General features: G+C 42.3%; 1 protein-coding gene across 1 annotated transcript in view; it reads left to right on the forward strand.

Moving 5' to 3' along the window:
- Positions 1-12,548, forward strand: part of LOC107131271 (ATP-binding cassette sub-family C member 4) — a 188,759-nt gene that overhangs the window by 128,807 nt on the left and 47,404 nt on the right. Inside the window, 1 exon segment of the mRNA XM_024989168.2 lies at positions 910-1,101. Coding sequence (XP_024844936.1) covers positions 910-1,101 — 192 coding nt within the window.

The following is a 12,548-nucleotide window of genomic DNA, read 5'->3' on the forward strand; positions in this document are numbered from 1 at the left end:
TTTATTTTATTTTATTTTTTTTACTAGAAGTTGCTGCAGCAGTTGAAATACAGCACTCTAATTTTATTTTATTTTTAAACTTTACATAATTGTATTAGTTTTGCCAAATATGAGAAGCTAATTTCTTAGCAGCTTGTTTATCTTTGTTTCTTAATGGGTAGTTCCTTATGTTTGGTAAAATAACATATTCAGTTTTTTTTAGGTTTATTTAATTAATATGCTCCTTTCTTCTGCCCCTCCCCCATTTTATCATTTACCCTTGTGTGTGTTGAACACCTGAATTTTCTGGCGGCCCTTCTTTCTGGTAGGATAAGCTCCCTCTCAGAATATGCTCTCAAAGGTGTGGAGTCATGGTTGCTTAGAAGGCCTTAGTCAGTATGTAAATTATACACTTATGAATATTTGTAGCTTCTCGGTAAAGGGAGAAAAACAATAAAAATGAAATCTTTCGACTTCTCTCTTCTAATATAATAGAAACTGACTTTTAATTAAATGGAGGTTTGATGACCATCCAGTTCTGTTATCTATAATACATGGCCCTTCTGTAGCCACACATTACTGATTGGTGTCCATAAATATTCTTTTCTTTGACAAAATACTCTTGTTTTTCATTCAAGTATGAAAAGTGGATCAATAAAATCTTACCATTCATTTCTCTAATTCTTTTAGTGTTAATATAAAGTTGAAGGGAATAGTCATAAGTAAAAGTGTTGAAGATGATGAACAAGTTTGCAAATCATTCAAGGCCTCATCAGACTCCTACTTCTGTCCTTTGTGGATGTTAAGACCTGGGATATTCTGAACCATAGAAAAGCAGAAATAAAGATAAAAAAGCAAAATGTCTCATTTACAGTCTCTGAATATCCATAAACATGGCCCTCTGACAGTAACTCATGTGACGTGTTTCAGATGATTTCAGTAGAAAGAGTGATTGAATATACAGACCTTGAGAAAGAGACGTCCTGGGAATATATGTATCGTCCACCACCATCCTGGCCCCATGGAGGAAAGATTATCTTTGATTACATTAACTTCAGGTATGGCTTGTCTGGGCCTCTGGTATTGAAGAACCTGAGAGCACACATTGGCCAGAGAGAAAAGGTTAGTGTAAGCCATTTGCCTCTTTAAAATCCAGCTAAAGATTTAGCACTACATCTGCTCTTGCTTTCCTTGTCATTGTTTCAGCGGGCTCTTTGTACCTCATGGATGCAGATTAGATCAGTGATATGTAGGTGAATCCTTCTTGGCAACTGATCATGGAATGGGGATACAAGCATTTTTTATCCACTGTATTGTGAGCTCCCTCATGGTGGTTAATGGGCCATGAGTTCCTGGGCTCAAATTTAACCTGACTCAGGACACTATATGTGACACCTGATTATTCATACAAAGTCTGGAAAGTCAGCCCTGTCTCCCTGTCCCTATTTCTCCAGTATCTCCTTTTCATCTTCTTTGTATTTCTGAAATCTTCTCTTCCTCCCATGGTGCCCTCTGGTTGCAGCCTGCTCCTCTGTTCCTTGGTCTTTTTTGTAGACTTGTCCTTTACTCACCCACACTGAGTGGTCATCCCCCTGCCCTCCCTGCACAGACTGCTTCTTTCTTTAGCACAGATCTGATCCTTACTGGCCTGGGCGAGCTGCTGCTGGAACCAGAAGACAGCCCTAAGTCCACTCCAGCAGGGTCCGTGAGGTGAATTTTTTTACTAGAGTAGAGCCTGAATCATGACCCAGTCAGGGTTGAGGAATCGGGGCCTCTGATGGAGGCAGGGCCTAGAGATTTGCTCAAAGTCAAATGCAAATTGAAGAGAGCAGGGAAGATCCACATGGGAGACAGCAGAGAGGCTTGTGACCTGAACCTGCCAGTGTCCAAGTCTGCTGTGATGTTCCTTTATACTCAACTTGAGGCCCTTGGCCTAGACCAGGGCAGTCTTGAAAAACAGAATTAACCAGAGCAGACAAGTTGGTAGAAAGCTCTTCCTCACCTCCCTCTGCAGCCAGAATGTCTCCTGACTTACACACACCACTACACTCGGGTTGTGTGTTGGTTCTCCCAAAGCACCACATCCTCCCAGCTTCCAGTGTGCAGTCTGCCCTCTGCCTCAGAGACCTTCCCCTCTGTCATCTGGATGGTGAAAGTCTCCTCACTTTCTGAACCGAATCTAATGCATCTTCTAAGACATCAATTCTTCCTCAGTGTCTTATATATTCTTTGAAGGTACTATTCACAGTACAACTATGTTCAAAGAAGCCAAAAGTTGGAAGGAACTAAATCCTTACAATGAAATATTCAATCTTTAAAAGGAGGAAAATGCTAACCTATGGCTAAACCTTGACAACATCTTGCTAAATGAAATAAGTCAGACACGGAAGGAATGAATACTCTGATTCTGCTTATGTGAGGTTCCTACAGTAGTCAAATTCAGGAAGACAGGATGTAGGATGGTGGTCTCAAGGGACCTGGGGAATAGGAAGGGGGAGTTGTTTGTATAATGGGTATAGAATTTCAGTTTTACGAGGCAAAAAAAAAAAAACAATTGTCAAGCTTGGTTGCACACCATTTGAATGTACTGAACACTAAACTGTCCATTTAAAAATGGTTATCTTATGTGAACTTTATCATAATTAAAATATAAGATAGCATTTGTGTCATGCTTTGTAATTTGAGGTCTGTATCTCACAGTACCTTGAGGCTTTTTAAAATCAAGGAACATCTTATTTTCATCTTTGACCCAAGATGGTGGCATTCTGCAGGGCATAGAGAGGGTACTGAGGAACTGCAGTCTGCAAGGGTAAGTAACACACAGGTGTGAGCAGCCAGTAACCAGAAAATACACAAGACTACTGCGTGAACAAATGAAAGAACTGCTCTTTAATTCCTTCAACCACAAACCCCCTAGTGGACTATCAGTTCAGTTCAGTTCAGTCACTCAGTTGTGTCTGACTCTTTGTGACCCCATGAATCGCAGCACACCAGGCCTCCCTGTCCATCACCAACTCCCGGAGTTCACTCAAACTCAGGTCCATAGAGTGGGTGATGCCATCCAGCCATCTCATCCTCTGTCATTCCCTTCTCCTTCTGCCCCCAATCCCTCCCAGCATCAGAGTCTTTTCCAATGAGTCAACTCTTCACATGAGGTGGCCAAAGTACTGGAGTTTCAGCTTTAGCATCAGTCCTTCCAAAGAATACCCAGGACCGATCTCCTTTAGAATGGACTGGTTGGATCTCCTTGTAGTCCAAGGGACTCTCAAGAGTCTTCTCCAACACCACAGTTCAAAAGCATCAATTCTTCGGTGTTCAGCTTTCTTCACAGTCCTACATGACCACTGGAAAAACCATAGCCTTGACTAGATGAACCTTTGTTGGCAAAGTAATGTCTCTGCTTTGGAATATGCTATCTAGGTTGGTCAAAACTTTTCTTCCAAGGAGTGTCTTTTAATTTCATGGCTGCAGTCACCATCTGCAGTGATTTTGGAGCCCCCCAAAAATAAAGTCTCACATTGTTTCCACTGTTATCCCATCTATTTACCACGAAGTGATGGGACCGGATGCCATGATCTTCGTTTTCTGAATGTTGAGCTTTAGGTGGACTATAGCTGTAATTTAATAAATGATGACCTTGTAAAATGAAAATAAATATTCAGCTTATTAACAAAATGATACCCAAGGAGCAGCTTCAGTTAGTTGCAGTGCTAAAGGTAACTCATAATTATTTCCAGTTCTATCATAGTTCAAGAAGAAACTGAGGACCATTATGTTGGGAAAACGTTAGCCACATCTTTTGATACACTCCTGTCCCTGAGAGCACTGTAGGTGATGTTAGCTTACTCTCAGACAGTGTGTCTGTCAGATTTCCTGGTGTAAATATGATTTTGTTAACTTGCACTTGTCTTAATTTTCCCCGAAGCCATAAAATAGGAATTATTCAAGAAACTCTGAAGTACAACTTAGGGACATAATAGATTCTATTCTTCCTTCTTAAAACCTGCAAATCATAGGATTATTGAGATTCTAAAATGTTTGAGGGCAAATTGAATTTCGAAACTGAATTAATAACTGTGGTAACTTGACTTTTGATCTCTGACTTGGTCCACTCCCCGTTCAGTTCAGTTGCTCAGTCGTGTCCGACTTTGTGACCCCATGGAATGCAGCACAGATGGGCTCGATAAAGGACAGAAATGGTCTGGACCTAACAGAAGCAGAAGATATTAAGAAGAGATGGCAAGAATACACAGAAGAACTGTACAAAAAAAGATCTTCACAACCCAGATAATCACGATGGTGTGATCACTGACCTAGAGCCAGACATACTGGAATGTGAAGTGAAGTGAGCCTTAGAAAGCATCACTACGAACAAAGCTAGTGGAGGTGATGGAATTCCAGTTGAGCTATTCCAAATCCTGAAAGATGATGCTGTGAAAGTGCTGCACTCAATATGTCAGCAAATTTTGAAAACTCAGCAGTGGCCACAGGACTGGAAAAGGTCAGTTTTCATTCCAATCACAAAGAAAGGCAATGCCAAAGAATGCTCAAACTACAGCACAATTGCACTCATCTCACACGCTAGTAAAGTAATGCTCAAAATTCTCCAAGCCAGGCTTCAGCAATATGTGAACCGTGAACTTCCTGATGTTCAAGCTGGTTTTAGAAAACGCAGAGGAACCAGAGATCAAATTGCCAACATCTGCTGGATCATTGAAAAAGCAAGAGAGTTCCAGAAAAACATCTATCTCTGCTTTAATGACTATGCCAAAGCCTTTGACTGTGTGGATCACAATAAACTGTGGAAAATTCTGAAAGAAATGGGAATAACAGCCCACCTGATATTCCTCTTGAGAAATTTGTAGGCAGGTGAGAAAGCAACAGTTAGAACTGGACACAGGACAACAGACTGGTTCCAAATAGGAAAAGGAGTTCGTCAAGGCTGTATATTATCACCCTATTTAACTTATATGCAGAGTACATCATGAGAAATGCTGGACTGGAAGAAACACAAGCTGGAATAAAGATTGCTGGGAGAAATATCAATAACCTCAGATATGCAGATGACACCACCCTTATGACAGAAAGTGAAGAGGAACTAAAAAGCCTCTTGATGAAGGTGAAAGAGGAGAGTAAAAAAGTTGCCTTAAAGCTCAACATTCAGGAAACGAAGACCATGGCATCTGGTCCCATCACTTCAATGGAAATAGATGGGGAAACAGTGGAAACAGTGTCAGACTTTATTTTTGGGGGCTCCAAAATCACTGCAGATGGTGACTGCAGCTATGAAATTAAAAGACGCTTACTCCTTGGAAGGAAAGTTATGACCAACCTAGATAGCATATTCAAAAGCAGAGACATTACTTTGCCAACAAAGGTCCATGTAGTCAAGGCTATGGTTTTTCCTGTGGTCATGTATGGATGTGAGAGTTGGACTGTGACAAAGGCTGACTGCCGAAGAATTGATGCTTTAGAACTGTGGTGTTGGAGAAGACTCTTGAGAGTCCCTTGGACTGCAAGGAGATCCAACCAGTCCATTCTGAAGGAGATCAGCCCTGGGATTTCTTTGGAAGGAATGATGCTAAAGCTGAAACTCCAGTACTTTGGCCACCTCATGCGAAGAGTTGACTCATTGGAAAAGACTCTGATGCTGGGAGGGATTGGGGGCAGGAGGAAAAGGGGACGACAGAGGATGAGATGGCTGGATGGCATCACTGACTTGATGGACATGAGTCTCAGTGAACTCCAGGAGTTGGTGATGGACAGGGAGTCCTGGCGTGCTGCGATTCATGGGGTTGCAAAGAGTTGGACATGACTGAGTGACTGATCTGATCTGATCTGAGGCCTCCTGTTCATTATCAACTCCAGGAGCTTCCTCAGTCTCATGTCCATCGAGTCAGTAATACCATCCAACCATCTCATTCTCTGTCGTCCCCTTCTGCCATATCAGTTAGCTTCATTTCTGGTTTGGAGATAATACCCATGCAGTATGTTCATGAAGTGATTCTACTCTACCTGTGAACATCCCAAGTTCCCTCTCCTGCTAAGCTGCCCTACCCCATCTCTCTGGGTCACCCCTTTGGTGTTGGATTTGATTGAAAGAGGCTGCTGTGGGGGATGTGGGAGTAAGCCCGCCCAGCAGAAATGGGGCTTTCTTTCTTTCCATTGTTTCCTCTGCTGTCCCAATTCCTGAAAGTTAGAGTCTAATTCATGGAAGAAATAGCAAATAAAAATAAAGACCCAAAATGAGGCAAACAGCACCTTAATCTTCCTGGGCAGATGCTGAACACTGGCTGCAATTTTCATTTAGATTGTTTTGTGGTTGATTTATGGAGAAGGCAATGGCATCCCACTCCAGTACTCTTGCCTGGAAAATCCTATGGATGGAGGAGCCTGGTAGGCGGCAGTCCATGGGGTCTCTAAGAGTCGGATACAACTGAGCGACTTCACTTTCACTTTTCACGTTCATGCATTGGAGAAGGAAATGGCAACCCACTCCAGTGTTCTTGCCTGGAGAATCCCAGGGATGAGGGAGCCTGGTGGGCTGCTGTCTATGGAGTCGCACAGAGTCGGACACGACTGAAGCGACTTAGCAGCAACAGCAGCAGCAGCAGTGGTTGATTTACTGATTTTAGAGTTCTGGGCTATTTTAAAGCATTTTCCAGCTCTAGAGATAGATTGTTTTTGGTTTGTTATTTTTTCTTGCTCAGAGCTCTTACTTGTATAATACACTTTTGGACGTGCTTACTAGACCTTGGTATAATGTGCAAAAGATAATTTCCCACATTTTCTCCTTTTTTACATAGTATTTCCTCAGCAACCCCTCTCCTCACTCCCAGATTGTCCCACTTCTCCTTGCTGGCTTACTAATTCCTTGTGACTCGGACTCTGGTGCCAGGGCCAGCAGCTCCTACATCTTCTGGAGCTTCTTAGAAATGCAGAGTCTCAGGTTCACCCAGACCTCTTGTCTCACCATTGCATTTGAATAAGACCTTCTGGTAAAGTCCTTTTTCTCCCATGGGCATTTCTTATGAGTGATAACCTATGATTTCCACTAAACATCCTTTGAGAGTTTGAAATTGAGCTCAAGAGGTACCCAAGTCCCTGTTATGACTGAGCATGAGGCTCTAGAAAGTTCTAGAAGTGCCACTTCCCCTATAGATTTACTTACTTTCATATTCTGCAAATTGTGCCTTTACATTATAATTCAACTCTGTGTGATTCTACTGCATTTCTCTGCATCCTGTCAGTGGAGTCTGCCTTCATCATGGGCAATTTTCATCCTGCTCCCACTTCCCCACCCGAGCTTCCTTCAGGGACTGGAGGGATTTCCCACAGGCTCAACCTTGCCTGGACCTGGAGTCAGAGACAGTCCAACCCAGCAGTGTATGTGTGGTTCTTTCACCACCTGATGGGATAAAAAATGAGTCTCACTCCCCAAGCAGGGGATGAGGTCTATTTGGCTTGTTTCCTAGCGAACAATTGCCCTACTTAGCTGCAGGTTTCTCTTCCATACCAGCTGTGGGTGCTGGTTCTTCCTGCTGACAGCCAGCCCACCTGACCCCAAGTACTCTCTCTGCTCAGTGATGTCATCCCTCTTGTCCCACTCACTGTGTTATATGTACCCATGTCCACATCATGCTTCGACTCTCTAGCCACAGGATCTCTATGGTAGACCTGTTCCTTTAACTGCAGCTACACCTCTCCCAACTTTCTCTATTCTAGCTACACAGACACATGATAAGATACCAGGCCATCCAGGTTTAAGAAGTTCATCAGAATGGAAAAGAGGCCACCAATGTGGGTTTGAGTCTCATCCTATGATTTAATGGAGTCTGAAATTTCAGGCAGACTAAGTAAGCCTCAGTCTTCTTTTTGAAAAATGGAATTGATAGGAGCTAAACTGTAGGGTTGTTGTATGATTTAACAAGATAAGACATGTAAAGCATCCAGCACATGGATCAGAGTAAATTCTTGGACAAAGATGGTTTAGTTTTCATACTGTATAAAATGACCATAACCACTTACATGGTGGAAGTTGTCTGTCCCACGAGAAAGAGGTATTGGCCATTTGAGTTGTATTTATGGCTGCAGGATCCATCTGCCATGTTTGTCTTTGTCCAGCTTATCATATGCCTAAATAATATAATAGATTTTCCATAAATTTCTCTGGCCTGATTAAAAATCTCAGCTTCCTATGGAAGCTTCTTTGTCTCAGGGCTCCACAGATAATACAAATAAGACAAAGTTAAGTCCAGTACATATCCTGCTGTCAACATATACTAGCCAGCTGAAGAAACAAGAAAATGGCTATATTAGTTTTATAAGCTAGAAGATGGTCAGAATTTTTATGAAAGTTTAGGAAAAGATACTATAACATCTGTTAGTGTTGGGATATGTACAGATAGGAGACTGGGAGAGCATTTCTAAAGAATTAGACATGTGAGACAGGCTTAGTAATATGTGGTCAGGGTTTCAGCAGGTGGAAATGCATGTGAAAGGCATTCTGGGAGGTGAGACCACCATAAGCAAAGGCACAATGCCCTGATCCAGTGAGTGAAGAACTAGGCACCTGCAGAGCATTCAGGGAAAAGAACTACCAGGGGTGTAACACATGTTCACATTCAGCCCTCACAGCTAGTGACCCCAAGAAAGCTGACTCGTGGACATGAAGGATAGAGAGGTCAGTGGGGACAGTTTTGTAGAAGAGGTGACCTGGGGCAGAGTGATACAGAGCTGACCTTCGGGGGTTTAATCTGAGAAGTGAGAGCACGTGGACCCGAGTGGGCAGGTGTGAGGGGCAGGGAGCCAGGAGCTGTTGTGTTTCCAGTAAGATATCCTGGGAAAGTGACTCCACTTTTTGGAATCAAACTGATGTCATATAAAACAAAGCTATAACACCCAGGTTTGTGAATGTTCAGAGAAAAAGGTGGAAGTTGAAAATGGTATCATTTTTCTGAAGGAATAGGTTGGCGATACTTAACAGCTTTCTCTTAAAATGTACTTACCTTATTCTCCACAATTCCACATCTGTGATTTTATTTGAAGGAAATAATTAAGGTTGTTTGCAAAGATTTAGCTTCAAGGATATTTGACACAGAGTTATTTATGATAGAAAAATATTGGAGATTGTCTAGATATCTACCAGGAGTTTGTTAAATAAATGATCACATATACTGTAATATTATGTAGCCATTTAAAATAAATATTTTTATGAACTACTAAATGAAGATACATTATAACAGTATGTTCATACTAATCCTATTTTGTTTAAATATGTGAATTTGTGTCTTTAAGAACACATAACACAAGTCTTACTCCTTGAAATGAGTTATGACCAACCTAGATAGCATATTCAAAAGCAGAGACATTACTTTGCCAACAAAGGTTCGTCTAGTCAAGGCTATGGTTTTTCCTGTGGTCATGTATGGATGTGAGAGTTGGACTGTGAAGAAAGCTGAGCGCCGAAGAATTGATGCTTTTGAACTGTGGTGTTGGAGAAGACTTTTGAGAGTCCCTTGGACTGCAAGGAGATCCAAATAGTCCATTCTGAAGGAGATCAGCCCTGGGATTTCTTTGGAAGGAATGATGCTAAAGCTGAAACTCCAGTACTTTGGCCACCCCATGCAAAGAGTTGACTCATTGGAAAAGACTGTGATACTGGGAGGGATTGGGGGCAGGAGGAGAAGGGGACGACAGAGGATGAGATGGCTGGATGGCATCACTGACTCAATGGGTGTGAGTCTGAGTGAACTCTGTGAGTTTGTGATGGACAGGGAGGCCTGGCATGCTGCGATTCATGGGGTTGCAAAGAGTCGGACACGACTGAGTGACTGATCTCATCTGATCTGATCTGAACACAAGTCTGGAAAGTAAAAACATCAACATCTTAAGAATGGTTTTATTAGACTTCTAGGGTATAGCTAGTCTTTATTTACTTTTCAAATTCATTTGCACTGGTTATGATTAAGAAAAGAGTTTTTTTTTTTTTTTTTTTTAATATAATGCAGTCTGACACTCAGGTGGTGCATGTGGACCTTAAAATGAGGGATTGAGCCTTGAAACATTGTAAGAGTAGCTTTTTGGGAGCTTTGCAGCATGCTGGACTCAGGGAAAGCTGGAAGTAAGGTGGACAGTTGTGCCTATGAGCCTGAGAAAGAAGTAGAGTGGGGAAGTCAGAGGAAGTGGCTGTTTTATGTGGGGCTTTAGGTGTTGATCATGTTGAGTTTGTCCAGGAGAAAGTGTCTAACAAGTTGGTGTGGTCGTCAGAAATGAACCCTGGCCTGGTTCCCTGCACATTCACAAACCTGGGCTTTATAGCTTAATTTTCCTGGACATCAGTTTAATTTCAAAAATTGGAATCATTTTCCCACGACATCTTGTTGAAGGCACAACAGCGCTGACTCCCTGTCTCTTGCACTTCCCACTCAGATCCAAGTGGTTGGAAAAACAGAAAGGGGCTGTTGCAAAGCAGGTAAAATAAGATTTTTTCCAAGTGTCTTTGGTGTTAGGAATATAAAGTTACTGATACTGGTGGCATGCTCCGTGTGGAATTGGTAAAACCCATTGGTGACCCAGATAAAACATTCAGACTATATTAATAGTTTTAATGATTTAATTGTGGAAATAGCCAGAGCCAGGTTTTTGTTTTTTTTTTTTTTTGGAGTTTCCTTTTTTGTAGGGTGTGTGTGGCCACACAGCATGTGGGATCTTAGTTCCCTACCAGGGATTGAACCCATGTCCCCATCGGAGGAAGCACAGACTCTTAACCACTGGACTGCCAGCAAAGTCTATGTTTTTTTATTATTCTCCTTACCGGAGTTTGGAGCTCACAGTCCTGTGGTCATTAGCAGCCCTCGATACCCCTGCATATCTCAGCCCATTTAGCCAGAGTTTACAAATGTTCCTGTTTTCACAGATGGATCAGTTTCAGTGGAGCTGATAACATGGGAACATACACACTTTCTCACAGATAAGTTCTCACCTGTGTCCTGATGTGTGTTGATTTGTGTATGAGAATACCCAGAAATATAAGCATATCTGTTTTATTGTGCTTCACAGATAATGCATTTTTTTAAAAAACAAGCAACATTTATGACAGCTCAGTGTTGACCAAGTACATTGGCACCATTTTTCCTACAGCATTTGCTAAATTCAAGTCTCTCTCACCTTTTGGTAATTATCACATTATTTCAAGCCATTTCATTATTATTATATTTGTTATTCTTATCTGTGATCCATGTTCTTTAATGCTGCTGCTGCTGCTGCTGCTGCTAAGTCACTTCAGTCGTGTCCGACTCTGTGCAACCCCATAGATGGCAGCCCATCAGGCTCCCCTGTCCCTGTGATTCCCCAGGAAAGAACACTGGAGTGGGTTGCAATTTCCTTCTCCAATGCATGAAAGTGAAGTCACTCAGTCGTGCCTGACTCTTAGCAACCCCATGGACTATAACCTACCATGCTCCTCTGTCCATGGGATTTTCCAGGCAAGAGTACTGGAGTGGGGTGTGGCTTAGATGATGGTTAGTATTCTTTCAGCAATCAGTATTAAGGTATGAATATTTTTTTATACATAATGCTATTGTGCAGTAAGTAAACTACAATATGGTATAAACATAATTTTTTACAAATATTTTTTAAAAAATTTATCCTTGGTTGAGCTGGGTCTTCATTGCTGCTCTGTTTTTTTCTCTAGTTGCAATGAGTGAGGGACCACTAGTTGCAGTGAGCAACTCTAGTTGCCATGCACAGGCTTCTCACTGTGGTGGCGTCTCCTGTTGTGGCTCCCCAGCTCTAGGGCATGTGGGCTTCAGTAATTGTGGTGCACCAGTTTAGTTGCTCTGGAGAAGGCAATGGCACCCCACTCCAGTACTCTTGCCTGGAAACTCTCATGGACAGCGGAGCCTGGTGGGCTGCAGTCCATGGGGTCGCGAAGACTCGGACATGACTGAGTGACTTCCCTTTCACTTTTCACTTTCCTGCATTGAAGAAGGAAATGGCAACCCACTCCAGTGTTCTTGCCTGGAGAATCCCAGAGATGGTGGAGCCTGGTGGGCTGCCATCTATGGGGTCCCACAGAGTCGGACATGACTGAAGCAACTTAGCAGCAGCAGCAGTTTAGTTGCTCTGCAGCATGTGGGATCTTCCTGGATGACGGATCAAACCCACGTCTCCTGCATTGATGTATGTTAGTCACTCAGTCATGTCCAACTCCTTTGTGACCCCATGGACTGTAGCCTGCCAGGCTCCTCTGTTTATGGAATTCTCCAGGCAAGAATACTGGAGTAGGTTGCCATTTCCTTCTCCAAGGGATCTTCCTGACCCAGGGATCAAACCTGAGTCTTTGCATTGACAGGTGGGTTCTTTACATATGAGCCACCAGAAAAGCTGCAATCCTATTGTTAGTGCACTTAATTTCTCTCTGCTTTGGTTTTAATGACTAGACTGACACTTGGCAAGTATCTTTCCAAGGTGCAATTGCAAGTATTAATTTGTTTATAAAATGCCTTTTGAACTACTTCAGTGAAAGGTCCCATATGAATAGCAAATGTTTGTGTTGATTTTGACTC

Source organism: Bos taurus, unplaced genomic scaffold (genome assembly GCF_002263795.3).
Source record: "Bos taurus isolate L1 Dominette 01449 registration number 42190680 breed Hereford unplaced genomic scaffold, ARS-UCD2.0 Leftover_ScbfJmS_264, whole genome shotgun sequence".
In the NCBI taxonomy this organism is placed as follows: Eukaryota; Metazoa; Chordata; class Mammalia; order Artiodactyla; family Bovidae; genus Bos; species Bos taurus.